This window comes from Heloderma suspectum, chromosome 6 (genome assembly GCF_057233095.1).
Source record: "Heloderma suspectum isolate Gila_16-S chromosome 6, 16-S_ref, whole genome shotgun sequence".
Classification (NCBI taxonomy): domain Eukaryota; kingdom Metazoa; phylum Chordata; class Lepidosauria; order Squamata; family Helodermatidae; genus Heloderma; species Heloderma suspectum.
In genome coordinates this window covers 110411780-110428752 of record NC_139463.1, presented here as the reverse complement: position 1 = coordinate 110428752, position 16973 = coordinate 110411780, and the positions used below count along the sequence as shown (strand labels likewise).

Here is a 16973-nt window from a genome sequence, read left to right as displayed (position 1 = left end):
CATTGGCAATTATCACTTCTCCTTTTTCTCCGGTCCCAAGGTTGCCAGAAGCGAAACAACAGACAAATACGGAAGGAACTCTTTCCATTCAGAGCAGGGGATGAAGACAGAAAGAGCTCCATCAGGCTGATTGCTGATCCATTACACTGCACAAGCGTAACTCTGAATAAGCTGCTTGAGTTGTCATTCAAGCCAGGCTGGGCTACATAGAAGCACTTGGATGACAATGAAGGAACAGGTGAACTGGGACCAGGAAAGAAAAAGTTCATACAGGATGCTATTACTCATGCTCCGGATATTAGTGCAACAGCCTCAGATGGTGTCTGATGTTCCAGTTGCTAAGTGTAATATCAGTGACCCTCTTCCAATAGACCACAAGTATTATCAGTCAGGAGACGTCATCATTGCTGGCATTATTTCTCAGATCTTCACATTTTCCAGCCCTGCTAGCTTCAGATCTCACCCCTCTCATGAACCCCGTGATGACCTCATGTAAGATTTCTTAACCAAATCAGTAGATTCTAACTATTTTAATCACAGTTTTTTTTCTATCTATATATTATTCTCAGGCAGGGTGACCATTTGCCTTTAATTTCAGGGGGGTGGGAATGAAGGGCTGCACGTCTTTTTCATTCATTGTAGAAAGGCAGCATAACCCTCCCTGTGCGACTTCCTCCTCCTCCTCCTCTATCATCAACATCATCGTCATCTCAACAGGCTCAGTCCTAGGAGAGGTCTCCCTCTCACTGTTCCATTTGACCTGCCAGTTACTGGTGCACATCAATTTCCTGGCTTGATCCAATATGAGATAGCCTTAATTCTTGTCTTAAACTGGCAGGATTTTTATCATTGAATTGTCTTTAGATCATTTTTTTATGGTGTTCAGGGTTGGTTTGTTGTTGTTGTTGTTGTTGTTGTTTTTGCTATTATTGTACTAATTATGAGGTATATTACTTTGGGTTTTTTATTTTCTATTAATTATGAATATCTGTATCTTCATGTGTGAGTTGCTTTTACAGTGGGGTGCAACACATAGATTTAATAATAAGATCAATAACAGCAATGCACAGGCCCCATAGAGGTTATAAACTGATAAATGAAGGCTGATAGCAGTAAGAGACTGAACATCTTCAAGTGGATTTTGAACACTGTACATGTGTGAATGTATTCAAGACTTCTAAAGATGGTGTGGTACTGGACACTAACATGAAAAGTCCAGGTCAATGTGTCAGTGTTTCATCACGCTGCCCTAGACTGGAGCCATACCATTTCTTTTTGTAGAATATATTCTCTAAACACCAGTTGAATGGAAATTAGGGATGTACGAATCCCTTACCTGACTCCATGCCGGGGCATCCGCGGTGGGGGGAAGGTGATTCATCCTTCCCCCCGGAATCTTCCCCAGCTGGGTCCACTCCATGGTGGCTCCGTGGAGCCGCCGGCCGGGGCTGGCCACAGCTGGAGTTCTGGCCACAGCCGGGCTGCTGTGGCTGCAAATGGCGGCCATCGTCACGGCCGCCATTTGCATCCTTGCAAGCAGCCATGATAGGCTATGTAAGTATTTACGTAGCCTATCACGGTAAAGGCAGCCATGCAAATGGAGTAGCGTCCGCCATTTGCGTGGCTGCCTTTACAGTGATAGGCTATGTAAATGCTTACGTAGCCTATCACGGAAAAGAGCAGGGGCGCAAATGGCGTAGCGGCTGCCATTTGCGTCCTTGCTCTTTGCCGTGATAGGCTACGTAAATAGTTATGTAGCCTATCACGGCTGCAAGAACACAAATGGTGGCCGCAGCAGCCCGGCTGCGGCCAGCCGGGAGACTAGCCGAAGCTGCCGCAGCAGCTGCTGCCACTGCCACTGCCACATCCACCCCAGGTAAGTTCCATCCCGGGGGGATTCTGTGGGGTGGCGGGGGGCAGGAGGCCATTCCACCACAGATTCCGGGGGGGGGGGGCGGATTCTAAAGAATCTGGCCTCACTGGAATCCGTGGCGGAATTCTCTGACATCCCTAATGGAAATGTAGCAGGCTCCATATTCTGAAGTAGAGACACTGATACAGCATGCCAATCACATTGTAGGTTTGTGACTCAGATGTACCAGAACACCCTGGCCTTTGTATTTGCTGTGAAAGAGATCAATGAAAATCACCAGCTCTTACCCAACCTCACCCTGGGCTTCCACATCTATAACAGCCATTTCATTCCTACCTGGATCTATCTTGCTTCAATGGAACTTCTCTCCACATGGGGCAGATTCATCCCTAACTACAAGTGTGATTTCCTGGATAATGTAGTTGCTGTCATCGGGGGACCTGACTCAAATGTGTGTCTCTTCATGGCAAACATTCTGTGCATCTACAAAATACCACAGGTAAGATGAACACATAGCATATAGAACCTCAAGCCATTCATTCATTCATTCATTCATTCATTCATTATTTTGTGTCATTTATTTATTTATTTATTTATTTATTTATTTACTTTGCTTCATTTGCCTTTTTGATGAGGGGTTTCCTTTCGCAGATTAAACAAGAATTGCACAGGTGTCCCACCTTGCCTGCTGTTTAAAGGACAAATCCTGAGCCAGGAAAAAAAGTTGAATTCCTGCCATGGATGTGGAGATCCTGAGATTGCTTGCTCCTTTCACTTACCCCAATAAGCAGGAATGTGTGAATTGAGATGTGTATATATTTTTCAAACAGAACATTTGCTTTGCATTTAGACCCAACTTTTGTTCTAAGGTCAATCCTGTGTTTCACAAGGTGCAGGTGTTTATACTGCCTACAGTTGGCCCCATTTCAGCAAACCTTAGACATGGAATGTTATAGATTGGATGTCAAGCATGTGGCAAAGTCTGGTATGACTTACAGCAGAGTTGCTTCATACAAAGCAAAAGTGGCAACACACCAACACGTCTCTAGTTGTCATATGCAGGGCCACTGCATGAAAATCAATGTCATCCTTCATGCAAACCTCGTAACTGGATAACCTCAGCTGAATTGTCCTTTGGATGGCAGGTACTCCAGCAGTGGTGTGCATGACAGGGATATCAGTGGCAAAGGACCAGTCCTGTGTTGATATCACCATTCTATTTGCCATCATACCCAAAGATATTGTCCTATGGCTAGACTTCAAGTCATACTTAGCAGAGCTGTGAGTGATTGGATGAATTATGTCAGTGTAAGCATGCACAGCCCCAATTTGGATCAGGACCATGGTGTTCTGGGAGGGAGAATTTAAGCTTTCCCCTCCTGTTTTCATTCTGAAATTCACCGCCATCCCCTGGGGGAGGGGGTACAAAGGATACACATACATCTGCATGGGTGTGTGTGTGTGGAATTTCAACATAAAAACAGGAGGGGGAAACTTTAAATTCGCCCTCAGCAGCACTAGTGCCCTGATCTGAATCTGAGATAATTATCCAGTCATGCATAGCTCTGCTATGTCTGCTTTGAAGAATGTGTTGCTTGTCCCTTACACTGCAGGAAAAGGGAACACTAGGACTTAACATGATAAATTCATTTTCTGCAGTGGATGGAGGATATCCTACCCAAGTGAATACTTCTTGCTATTGGGTAGATCTTAGGAGTTTCCGATAGACAGGTAGGATATATCACTAAACCTTTTTGTTCTGCCTTCCATCCTATTTCTCTGTTACTGTTTCTAAGTCATAACTTTTATTCCCATGGTTCTAGGGCTTTCAGGGTGTGTGTGTGTGATTTTTCTTCTTGTTTGTCTCTTTTGTTGTGGTGCCTTCTGAATCATAAAGTAGGTTGCACCTCCAGTAGGAAATGAATTTCAAGCCTAACTTGCATATGCTTGCCTATCAGAGTGAGTGGGAGGAGCAACCTATCTATCGATAGCATCCAGTAACTTCAGAAAACCAACCCATCCTGATAAGTCCCCAAATTCCTTTTTGGTGTGTTCGGAGTTATGAATGAAGAACAGAAGAAGAGCCCTGCTGGATCAGACCAAGGATCCATATTTTCCAGCATTCCATTCACACAGTAGCCAACTGACTGTCCACCAAGAAACCACAAGCAGGATACGAGTGCAAGAGCACCCTCCTGCCCGTGTTCCCAAGCAGCTGGTGTACATGGGCATACTGCCTCTGGTCCTGGAGGTAGCATAACGCCATCAAGACTAGTCTCCATTGATAGCCTTTTCCTCCAGGAATTTGTCTAACCCCTTTTAAAGACTTCCAAATTGGTGGCCATCACTACATCCCGTGGTAGCGAGTTCCATAGTTTAACTATGTGTTGTATGAAAAAGTACTCCCTTCTATCTGTCCTGAATCCCTCACTGATCAGCTTCATGGGATGACCACAGGTTCTAGTATATGAGAGGGAGAAAAAAGTCCCTTTCTTTCTCCATGGCATTTCACTGAAAAGGAAGTTATCAGAAAGAGATTTAGAAATAGCTCTTCCCATTTTCTAGCTCCCTGTGTTCCTTATTCTTTATAGCTTGGATATGGCTTTGCTCCAGTGATGAATGACCAAAGCCAAGATGTTTTCTTCCAAGGTATGTTCCCTAAAGGAGCTCACCAGTACACTGGGATTCTGCAGTTGCTGCTGTTTTTTAGGTGGACTTGGATTGGCGTAATTTTTGTACACTATAGCGGAGAGAAGTTTGTACAGACTGTGCTTCCTGAGTTTTCTCAGAAGGGTATCTGCTTTGACTTTATAGAAACATTGCCAATGGTGTATTTTACCACTGATATTACAGAAATGGTGACTGTGTGGATGAAAACATACCAGGTTATTATGAGTAGTACTGCCAATGTTGTCATCGTACATGGTGAAATTCACACCATGATATTTTTGATAACATTTCCGGAAGTTTCAGAATCTTTTGACATACCAGTGAAGACAAAAGGCAAAGTCTGGATAATGACAGCCCAGATGGAGTTCTCATCAGTCTCTTTACAAAGATTTTGGGACATAGATATCATCCACGGTTCTATGTCCTTTGCAATTCACTCAAAGGATGTGATGGGATTCCAGAATTTTCTTCAGATGAGAAACCCTTCTTCAGACAAAGAAGACGGCTTTATCAGGGACTTCTGGCAACAGGCATTTAACTGTTTGTTCCAAAACAACAAGGAGGAGAAAGAGAACATCTGCACTGGGGAGGAGAAGCTGGAGAGTCTTCCTGCCTCTGTGTTTGAAATCAGCATGACCAGCCAGAGCTACAGTGTCTACAATGCTGTCCATGCTGTGGCACGTGCTTTGCAATCAATGCGCTTATCGACATCGAAACACAGCACAAGGGTGGATGGAGTAAGACGGGAGCTTCCAAATCAAGAGCCGTGGCAGGTAATGTCCAGAGCACACAAATGCAGGAGCGCTCATACAGGCCCAACGTCAGTATCCAGTACGGATTGACACCGGCATTCTCTTGGTGTTTGTTTTTTACTCACAGTTTTAATTTCTTTCGTTTTTGCTTTTTCTTTGTTTTGTTTAGATTTTAGGGTCCATCATTCATAAAGAAAAGCAGCTGCCACTCTCTTTGCTTTGCCAGAACCCCTCTGCACAAAAACGAGGCAAGGGGGAGAGATAAATTCTGGGGAAATTGAGATGATTGTGGCTGAACGGGGATTCAAACACTTCATCCAATGCTTTTCTCATAAGCTTGGGGCTGCCCACCCCTGCCTATTCCTGCTGCTGTCCAATGTTCCTGCCTGTTATCATCCCTCTGTCCCCTGAAAAGCATGCTGGTGGTGGTGTGTGCATGCGTGCGTGCATGTGTGTGATCACCAGACTAGCGTTGAGGGTGGTTCCAAAAAGAACCAGTTGGAAGAACTTGACATTCTTCTGCTGCAACACTGTGGATAGGCTCCCCTCCCTGGTGGTATTTTTATTTTTCTTCCTGATTCGGATTTTCTCTTCTTCCTCCCCAAACCATTCCTTCTCCCCGTCCATCTCCTCCAGTGCAATCTGTCTGGTTTGTACTCTGATGATTGTTACTATTTATTTTCCTAGTCTTTTCTGTGTGTCTGTTTCTTCTTTAATATCAGAATTGTGTAATACCTGTCCCCTTTCTCCATAGCCTCTAGTTTCTTAGGGAAAAGAAACTGACTTTTGGATCATCCTCATCCTGTAGTCCCCTCCACCCCACCAATTCTATCTTCACTCCTTTTTCAATTCCAGTTTCTTTAAATTTCACTCTGTTTTGGTCATTCGACCGTAATAAAGAGTGAATGATTGATAAATTGTATTTAATTTTCATTTCTTGTACATACACAACCCCTGTTTGTTGGTCTGCTTCATAGCTGTCTGTCCCCATTGTCTTCATCCTGTGTAGGTGTTTCTATAAGGCAGCTGAATCTTTGCCCCATTCTACAATTCCTTGGACTCCATTTCTTCAGTTTATCTTTTTCATATCATTTTTTTAACATACACATCAGTGTCCTGCCTTGTCTGCAGAGCCACAATTGCCACCACCAGCAAGCCCACCCCTCTGGTGCCCCCACTACTCCTGTGTTGTTGCAGGAGATCCATAACACCCACATGGATGTGTTATGGAAGATTGCAGTCCACTTCCATCACAGCATCAAGGGCGCTGGGACACCAATGGGCGATCAGGCTTAGTTGTGGCCCCCTCAGCACCATGTAATTCGGGATGTGGGAAGAAGGTGGAACACCGCATTCCAGAAGCTGGAGCCCATGGAAGAGCAGGGGAAAGTGCATGAGTTTGCAAGGCTGGGGGATCTCAGTGTGCAAGCGCAGTTTCTGAAGCATCCGTGCAATGTCATCTCATAGCTGGTGGTGCTCCAGAAGCCCTTCCTGGATGCCACTGAAATGCCCAGTTCCACCAACATCCTCCTCAGTTATTTGATACATGTGGAGAGCATCCAGAACAACAAATGGACTGGTCCAGCAGTGCTGGGGATCCTAGAGCAGGCAGCCCATGTTTCAAGCCAGAGGTGTGTGGTGTGATCTACCTTCTACAGGTAAAAGGGGATGCGCCTTCTGTATCACCCACACCAGGATGAGATGGCAGGCTGTGCTGCTGGAGATGGTGGGGGAGAGGCTTTAAGGCTTACTTTCACCTGATACTCCCTCCTCACTCCACCAGCTTCCACCACCAGGTGCCTCTGCTTACCTGCCTGCCTCTGCCTCTGCTTGTCAGCCACCTAGAACCATAGAATCATAGAGATGGGAGAGGCCATTTAGGCCAATGAATCCACACACACCCTCTGAAGCCTTTCTGGATGCCATTGAAACATGCAGCCCTGGAACTGCCCTCCTGAACCTCCTCAGTCAAGGCATCCACATGGCCAAGCATCGAGGGGGATCCCAGGACAGGCAGCCAATGGTCCAAACCAGAGGTGCATGATATGGTCCAGCAAGTGAGAAGTGACACGATGGACTGTTTGGAACCTTTGTACTAGGAGAGGATGTGGATGTTGTGCTCCACGTGCAACCTGGGGTTGAAGGGCACCTTCTTCTTCAGCCTCAACAGCAGCATGTGATGGCAGGCTGTGTTGGTGGAGACTGGAGACAGTAAGGGAGACTTAGGACAAAGGGCAGTGCTGGAGAAGGAAGAGGGCTCTGCTCCTTCTCACCAGACCAGGAGCAGAGCAGCCACCCCACCTATCAGCAGCAACCCACGTCTGTCCCAGAGAGCAGCACAGCAGGGTCAGGTATCGTCCTTGCTGATGGCTGTCCTTGCATCTCCCCCTGAAATCCTGCGCATTTCTCCAGTACAGTCACTTAACTCTGACCAATTTCTTTCCTGCTGTTTCTCCTTTACTGCAGCAGCTCAACACTGATCCTTGGTTCACATGTGATACCCCTGCACCCCATATGGGTGCATTCTACTCAACAAGGGTGGTGTTTATAACTAGGAGCCAGACTGCTTCTCTGCCTCTCTCTCCCCATGCCTGCCAGTTCCCATCCAGTATCAGGATGAAGTAGAATGGCCCAGGGCTTTTCACCTTGGAGGTGTTGACTCGTGGGTTTAAGGCTTCCTTGCACCTGATACTCCCCCCTCATTCCACCAGCTTCCACCACCAGGTGCCTCTGCTTACCTGCCTGCCTCTGCCTCTGCTTGCCAGCCACCTAGAATCATAGAATCATAGAGATGGGAGAGGCCATTTAGAGGCCCCCCCGCTCAGTGCAGGAATCCAGTTTAAAGCATCCCTGACGGAATGCTGTCCAGTCTTTGCTTGAATACTTCCAGTGATGGAGAGCCCACCACCTCCCTAGGAAGGTGGTTCCATTGTCCGAGTTGGACAGTTTGTGCTGATATTGAACCAAATTCTGTCTTCCTGTAACTTAAGCCTTTTATTTCATGTCCTACAGTCTTTGGTGACAGAGAGCAGGTTGAGAGCTTCTTCTGTGTGACCACCCTTTCGGTGCTTGAAAAGAGCTATCCTCTGCCCCCTGACCTCAGTTTTCTCTTCCGTTAAGGCTAAACATATCCAGTTCCTTCCATCTTTCCCCTTAGGACTTAGTTTCTAGTCCCCTGGTCATCTTTTTTTCCCTTCTCTGAACTCCTTCCAATTCACCTGGTTCTTTCTTTAAGTGTGGTGTCCACATCCAGACACAGTATGTGAGGTGAGGTCTGACCAAGGTAGAGTAGAGTGGAACTATTACTTCCTGTGGTTTTGAAACTATACTTGTACTTATGCAACCTCAAATTACATTTGCCTTTTTTGCAGCCACAACACACTGCTGACTCATATGCAGCTTGTGATTGACAACATCTCCAAGATGTTTATCACACATACTATTGCCAACCCAGGTATCCCCCATCTTATACCTCTTCGATTGATTTCTCTTTCCTAGATAAAGAACTTCGCACTGTTTTCTGCCCAGTTTTCTAACCTATCATTTTGATTTTTGTTTCTGTTTCCTAAGGTATTACCCATCCCACCCAACTTTGTCATCTGGACCTTTATTCCCCTATACCTCTTCCCCCAACTCATTAATAAAAGTATTGATAAGTACAGGGCCTAGAACTGAGTCTTGTGACACTTCACTCAAGAACTCCCTCCCACTTGATGAAGGATCATGGATGAACTCTCTTTGATATGGTTCTCCAGCCACCTTGGGATCCACCTACAAAGTGCTGCTCATGTCATAGTTGTTCTCATTGCTGCCTCTCTGCTACCACTGTTTTCCACAATGTTTATGCCTGGATCCTGGGTAAAGTAGTAAATCTTGAAAGTACTTGCTGTTTCCATGACTCCTGGCTCAAATAAAGCAGGAATAAACATGCTTCACTATGGGGAAGAAAGCCTTAAACTGGTTTCAAGCTTCATAACATCCTACGCCTTCCACGTATCCATCCGAAACTTTGCAGGTTTCTTTCCTGGGGGAAACCTCTATGGCATGTGCCTTGTTCATACAAAATCCCTCCAAAAAACATGGTGAGAAGGCAGGGGAAGTGAATTATTCAGCACCAGTCCAATATTTGAGGTCTAGTCTACATGTAAACCATTGTACCTACCCTTCTAAGACCCTGTAGCTCAAGGTCATTTATATGCTCTGTGTAATTTTCAGAACAATAGTCTATAAGGACAATGGGGGGGATATGTACATAGGGATGGACGGAAGTCACTTACCTGATCCTGAAGCTTGCTTTGCGGTGGGGGGGAGGCGCCCCGTCCCTCCCCCTGAAATTCTGGGCAGGGGGGAGGCACCCCGTCCCTCCCTGCCCAAGTTCTGGTCGGGAGGGAGCGCCCCGTCTCCCCGGCCGCGAACCCTCTTCTCCTGCCGGGACGCAAATGGCGGCGGCCGTAGCTGCCGCTGTTTGCGTCCCTGGCCTGCAGTCAGCCGTGATAGGCTATGTAAATGTTTACGTAGCCTATCACGGCTGACTTTGAAGAAAAAAAAAAAAAGTGCGTGCGCAAATGGCGGCGCCCATGGGCGCCGCCATTTGTGTTCCTTTTTTTGGCACCAGTAGTCTACGTAAATATTTACATAGACTATGGCGAAAATAAGGGCAACGCTATTATAACGCTATGTACATAAGGGAATACGTACATCCTTTTTTCAATACGAAAAAACGAAAGGAATGTCTTGCAGAAAAATCATTTCATCTGTTCATCTGAAACGCTGCAGGCTTGATCTCCCCAGAATAGTCAATAGCATTCTAAAATATCACACAAATGATAAATGACCATAGATAAAATTTAGAAAAACACATTTTGATGTACGGAACAAGCAAGAGGTCAAACGCAGAGGCAGAATCCCTTTCTCCTGAGTGGGATGGCCCTGCAACCACTTCCCCCGAGGGTTCAGGCTCCTGTGGATCTGGTGACAGTCTCTGGTCTGGGGTACACTGGGCTTCTGGGGCCTCTAGCTCCTCCTCTGAGGAGGACTCCTCCAGTTGAGGACATGCCACCAGTACAGGTTGAATCCCTCTTTCCTGATCTGACTTTCAGCTGTACAAAAGCACCCCTGTCTTCTCTGGATTCAGCTTTTATTTGTTTGCCCCTGTCCAGTCCACTACTGACATCAGGCACTGATTTAGAAACAACAGCTTCCTTGGATCTAGATGGAAAGGAGAGATAGACGGGTGTCATCAGCATCACCAGAAAATCTTGCCCAGAGGCTTCATGTATATGTTAAATAGCATGGGGGATAAGATGGAACCCTGAGGGACACCATAGGCCAACAGCCATGGCATACAGCAGGAATGCCCCAGCACCACCTTCCGAAACTGCCCCTACAAGTCAGACCAGAGCAAGTGCAAAAAATGGCCTCCTAGTCCACCATGGTCCACCAAGGCGACCAAAGCAGTCTCTGTCCCATAACCTGGCCTGAAACCAGGTGGAAATGGATCTAGATAGTCCATCTCATTCAGAGATGGAGCTGAGGCCACTTCCTCCATGCCCTCCTTAACCCCATTGTATTCTGCAATTTAGTACCCTGCCCAAGAATGGAACACAGGGGACTGGTTAGAAAATATCCAACACAATGGGGTTCAGGAGTGTGTGTGTGTGTGTGTGTGTGTGTGTATATATATATATATATATATATATATATATATATATATATATGGTATTATCACCTCCTTTACGAAAGATGTAATCTCACCATTCCATAAAGCAGCATTCACCACTACCCTTACCCATTCAGCCATTCCCCCTGCCCGCGCTCTGCTGCTTTTATGAGCCAGGAAGGGCAAGGATCCAGCACACAAGTGGTAGGCCTCACCTCTCCAAGGATCCTGTCCACATCCTCAGGCTGTACAAATTGAAAGTATCCATAGTAATAGGACAAGCAGGAGGCAAAGTTACATTCACTGGACCAGGATCAAGTATGGCATCCAAGCTGGCATGGAGACGGTTAATTTCATCTAGTTATAATGGTGGAATATGATTCATCTGACACACCCTTAATATAGGCATACAATTTGAGCACAATAATATTCCCAGACTTTTCTGCTGTTTCAATTTAGCTTCATCACTTTCTCAGAAGTGTCTCATTTAACAACACTGCTGGGGAAAAGATCTCCTTTGATGACAATGGGGAATTAGTAGCTGGATTCGATATTATCAACTGGGTCACATTCCCTAACAAGTCCTTTCTGAGAGTCAAAATTGGAAAGATTGACCCCATCTCTCCCAAAGACAAAATGTTCAGCACTGCTGTGGATGCCATTGTATGGCCCAAGAACTTCAACCAGGTACAGTCAATAAACAGGATCTAATCGTTACTTCATTTTTCAAGAATTGGGAGTGTGTTCAGGCACAGAAATCGCTTTAGCAGTGTATTCTGCAATTTAGCTGATGCATATTCCAACCATGATTTTATTTCCCCAACTTTCCATTGACAAAGTTCAGGAGCTGAATTTACTTTACTTCGTAGCCTCTAAGGCTGTAATTTTATGCAAAGGCAACTGGGAGTAATTCCCACTGAATACTGTACAATGTACATCCAAGTAAACATGTGGGAATGGTAAATTTTTGCAGCTTTATTAAATTAAGTTGTTTATTCATTTGAAGCAGCATAAGAAATAAAATGTAACCTAGTAAAATCTACTTATGTATGTATGTATGTATTTTTGCAAATGGCATTGTAAAGTGTTGCAGTAAGACAGACATTAGGAAACACCTGTAGGGACTGGAAATACTTGCTTTTTTCATATTCTCAAAAGATTCCTGTAATTTCTATTGGCCATGGTCTCCTGATGACATGACATACCAAGTGCTATCTGGACATGACAGGGTAGACATAATTGATTGAAACCTTTATCTAAATGTGGTAATTACACACATTTTGCCAATGCCAACCAATTATTTAACCATAGGACTATCACTGAAATATAAATTCCACAAATATGTTAAAACATTCACCATTTTCATTTATACACAGGTACAGCCTATTTCTCTGTGTAATGATTTCTGCCAATTGGGTTATAGTAAGACAAAGATGGAAGGGAAACCGTTTTGCTGCTACAATTGCCTTCCATGCCCAGAAGGAAAGATTTCAAACCAGAAGGGTAAAGAGACATTGCGTTTCATGTTTAAATATTTTTTTATTGTGGGGGGCGACATAATTAATTACATGAACACATAGATTGTTGTCACCCATTTCCATAATTGTGTAAGAAAAATAGTGCACAATTAAGTGGTGTTTCCATTAATGCAGTTTAATAAACCTGTATGTGGTATCTCGATTTGTGTGTACAACAAATTCATAGAAACAATACAAAACTAAACAAAAGGATTTCAGCCTTTCCAGACAAGATTGCTTTGGAGGTTATGATAAGTCCTGATTTCTGAACACCAGGGAGAGGGACACCTTCAGTAATGGGAAACAGCTTCCCCTGGTTAGAGGACACTAAAGTCTACATTTTTCTGCAAAATTGCTTTGTATCAGTTCCTGAAAAGCTAGTCACTTGGGAATGATGCATACTGGTTTTGAGCTAGCTGTCCTCTGGGCTTTGTAATATTGATTATTTTCTTGCACTGTATGTAACACTGCCATGCATAGAAGAATGTATTTTCTTTTTCAGACATGGATAATTGTTATGAATGTCCAGAAGATCATTATCCAAACCGGGACCAGGATTTATGCATTCCCAAAGATATCAGCTTTCTGACTTATAAAGAACCTTTGGGGATTAGTTTGGCTATTGTTGCTCTTTCCTTTTCTTCTATCACAGCTTTGGTGCTCTGGATCTTCATTAAGCACAAGGACACTGCCATAGTCAAAGCCAACAACCGAAACCTCACTTTCACTCTCCTCATCTCCCTTCTGCTTTCCTTCCTTTGTGCCTTACTATTCATTGGCCGACCTGAAAAGGTGAATTGTCTCCTTCGACAAACAGCTTTTGGCATCATCTTCTCAGTGGCAGTTTCATGTGTGTTGGCCAAAACCATCACTGTGGTTCTTGCTTTCATGGCCACCAAGCCAGGGTCCAGAATGAGGAGATGGGTGGGGAAAAGACTGGCTAATTCCATAGTTCTTTCCAGTTCCCTTTTTCAAGCCAGTGTTTGTACTGTGTGGCTGGCAACCTCTCCTCCATTTCCAGCTCTTGACTTGCATTCAATGACTGAAGTGATTATACTGGAATGTAATGAGGGTTCCCCTATTATGTTCTACTGTGTCCTGGGCTTTATGGGCTTCCTGGCCATTATTAGCTTCACTGTGGCTTTCCTAGGCCGGAACTTACCTGATAGCTTTAATGAAGCCAAATTTATCACCCTCAGTATGTTGGTCTTCTGCAGTGTTTGGCTGACGTTTGTTCCAACCTACCAGAGCACAAAAGGAAAATACATGGTGGCTGTGGAAATCTTCTCCATCTTGGCTTCCAGTGCTGGAGTACTCAGCTGTATTTTCCCCCCCAAATGCTATATCATTGTGATAAGACCTGAGTTGAACAACAGGCAACAGCTAATGAGAAAAAACAACTAATGCCTCTAAAACTATATAGCCCTAATCTTGTTATAGGTATCAGTGTGTCCCACTGTATGCTATAGTATCTAAATCTGTCACAATTTCTAGAATTTATTGCAATGGAAGGTCATCATGACAGATTGGAACTGTTTTCTGCATTGGTATTCATTCTATTCGTAGAGCTGAATGTGTGTGGAAACAGTAGCTTTAATCACTGCTCTAGTGAATGGACATTAATGTAGTACATTTACATGCCTTTCTGCACACACCTCCTAATGATCTGAAAAGTTAAATGACAGATCCATAGGCTTTTTCCATTCTGTCTGCTCAATTAATGTACCTCATATTTGTTGTGGTATTCCTTAGCATGCAGAGACATTCCCTCACAGGGATTTGTTCTCAATAGGAAAGGAGTTACAATATGAGCTCTCAGCTCTAAATGAAAAAGTTTTCTATATTTTTATTCACAGTTAGTTTTATGTATAGTGAACAAACAATGAGTTCTTCATTCCTTAATTATTCACAGTTTTATAGTGCCCAAGAGCTGAACCCCCCAAGAGGTTCACATAACAAAACTTGAAATCATAAAAAACACACATAATAAATCACCCTATAAAACCTGAATATTTTAAAAAAAACTGCATAAAATTAAATTTCTGCAGCTTTATTTTGTAATGGGAAAAATGCACTACTTTAAAATGGTGGTTTGAATTGATCCATGCAATTACAAAATTGCGCTATAACTGCAGCTATACCACTGCATCATGTAGTGGCTCTATAAGGAAACATGTAGAATTTTCAGAGAAAGGAATCCTCGGGGGGGAAAAAAGGGGGGGGAGCACATGTAAAGGACCAATCTTAATCCCACAAAGAAGCAGAAGCCCCAGTAAAGTTGTGCGATAATAAGCCTGGTGTAGAGAAGCCCTTTGTTTTCAGCCCATAGATGGACTAGATGCCAGTGTGAAAACACAAAGCACTCATGCAATATGATTATGTGCCAGACCTTGTTAATAATCTTGCTGTTTTGTTTTGGACCAGCTGATATTTCTGGACCTTTTTGAAAGGCAGTCTGGCACATTACACATTAAAATAATCTGAACAAGATTTTACCAGAGTGTGAACAATTGTAGTAAAGTGATTTCTGCCCAGGTAGGGTTGTAATTGATTTATCACCTGTAAGAAAGTTAAATATGATGTAAAAGAGCTTAGTCAAGTCAGCAGCCATAGAATCTACAGAAAAGGGTTTTGCTTAGAAAAGAGCTGGGTAGCTAGGAAAGGGGGTGATAACTGAAAAGAACGAAAAGGTGATTCTGATTCTGGGCCTAATTTGAACCAAAGTGTCTTTTGCAAAATTGTTGTTAGCTAGTGGGGTCATTTTGCCCTTAACCAGCAGAGATATATTATGCAGAGAAGTCTGTGGTTCATGTTCCATTCGGACAATTGTTTAAAGGACAAACCACAAGAACCCAGTTCTGAAATTTGGGGATTTTCTGAAGAACTTTGAAGTAAACAAATCACAGAAGTAGAGATGCAGTAAAAAAACAAAAAAAGAGGTGTGGCACCCGGATTTATAGAAAAGGTCTTTGGGGAAGCTAGACCACCCTATGATAACCAAGCAGCAAGCTAAACACACACACACACACACACACACAGCATTTCTACACCATCCTAAAATCCTGCATTTAAGACAGGGCTCTCTGCTTCCATTCTAAATGCAGGATCACCCCTTTCCATGTGCTTCCTTTTTCCCTTCCCCTCCCCCACATCTGAGTTTTCCATTATCTGTTACTGATCTCGCTCCTCTTCTTGCTGCTTTAACTCTTTTGATGGAGGAAACTGAAGCAGAACACAACTGAGAGCTCATTATCTGCGATCTATTTAAAAATGGAACAAGGGGCATTTAGTGCAGGAGGGTCATGGCGTCATGTAAAGAGCCCGCAAATTTCAGTGACAGTGCAATCTCAACCTCAGGATAAAAGCCCGGTGTGAAGGAGCCCCCCCCCCCAAGCATCTATATCAATTTATGACAATAGGCATAATAGGAGTAACAGTATAAAAGGAGGCTTTTCACTATGAGTGGGGTGCTGCCTTCTTGTATTCAGATTATCAGAGCATCTTTCCTGTTCTATTGAAGAGGGTCTTGGAGCAGAGACAGAGCCTCTGCCAGCAGAATCTTGTGAGTCTAACACTTTTATTTCTTTTTCTGTATTTACTATACACAGGAGTATGTGTATGTTTCTTCTTTAATAAAAACAATCTGTCAAATTTTAAGTGGTTGCCTGTATATTTCAGTGCTTCTCAGTGTCAATACAACCAGATCTCCTGTAACCCACAGTCAAATTTTAATGCACAGGGAATAGAACCCTGGCATGAACTGGGGATTAACCATTAATACATTTAAGTCTTTCACAGCCTCAGCTGATAAAAAGTGATCCATGCCACCAAGGTGTAATGGGTTACACTGGAAGGTGGCGAAGAGTATGGTGAGTTTCCACAGTCACATTCTACACAGTTTGTTAAGTGCATAGCGCCCACTACGCTATTTGTGTTCCCCTTTTTTACTCTGTAATAGCTTACATAAATATTTACATAGGCTAAAACAGCGGAAACAAAGGGAACGCAAATGGCGACTGCCGTAGCCATCCCCCATTTGCGTTAGCTTTTTTTTTTTTTTTCCTGCAGGTTGCCCAACGGCTGGCTGTCCGGCTGCAGGCGGCCCCGGCCGGCAGCTCTGCGGAATCTCAGCGGAGCAGAGCCAGCCGGATTAGGATTTTGGGGGGAGGTGCGGAGTGCCTCCCCTGCACCGCGAATCACCCCGTCAAAAAGGTAAGTGACTTTCGTACATCCCTACTTCCAGCACAGCTGCCACTGTCTGCTCACCTAACTGCTCTCGTGGTGCCGACACCCTTCTAGCCTCAGCAGAGAGCTCTGATTTGCCACCCACATGGGGGGTCCCACTAGCCATTAGGTGGACTGTGCCCACCTCGGAAGTGCCGTCTCTCCACTCTGGATAGCTGCCAGCCTGGCTCTCCATCTGCGACCGCCTGTTTCATTCAGTCCCAGCATCTGCCTACCTGCTTGCCTCTTCCTGTCCCTGCCGGCCCACAAGGCAGTGC

At 44.4% G+C, this 16973-nt stretch overlaps 1 protein-coding gene across 1 annotated transcript; it reads left to right on the top strand.

The window, feature by feature from the left end:
* Window positions 1-214: 214 nt before the first annotated feature.
* Window positions 215-13875, top strand: LOC146342493 (vomeronasal type-2 receptor 26-like). Its single transcript, XM_084808570.1, has 6 exons — window positions 215-492; window positions 2195-2372; window positions 4465-5316; window positions 11414-11641; window positions 12331-12457; window positions 12974-13875. Exons 1-6 carry the CDS (start codon window positions 221-223, stop codon window positions 13873-13875), a joined length of 2559 nt encoding a protein of 852 aa, XP_084664696.1. The 5' UTR covers window positions 215-220.
* The last annotated feature ends 3098 nt before the right edge of the window (window positions 13876-16973 follow it).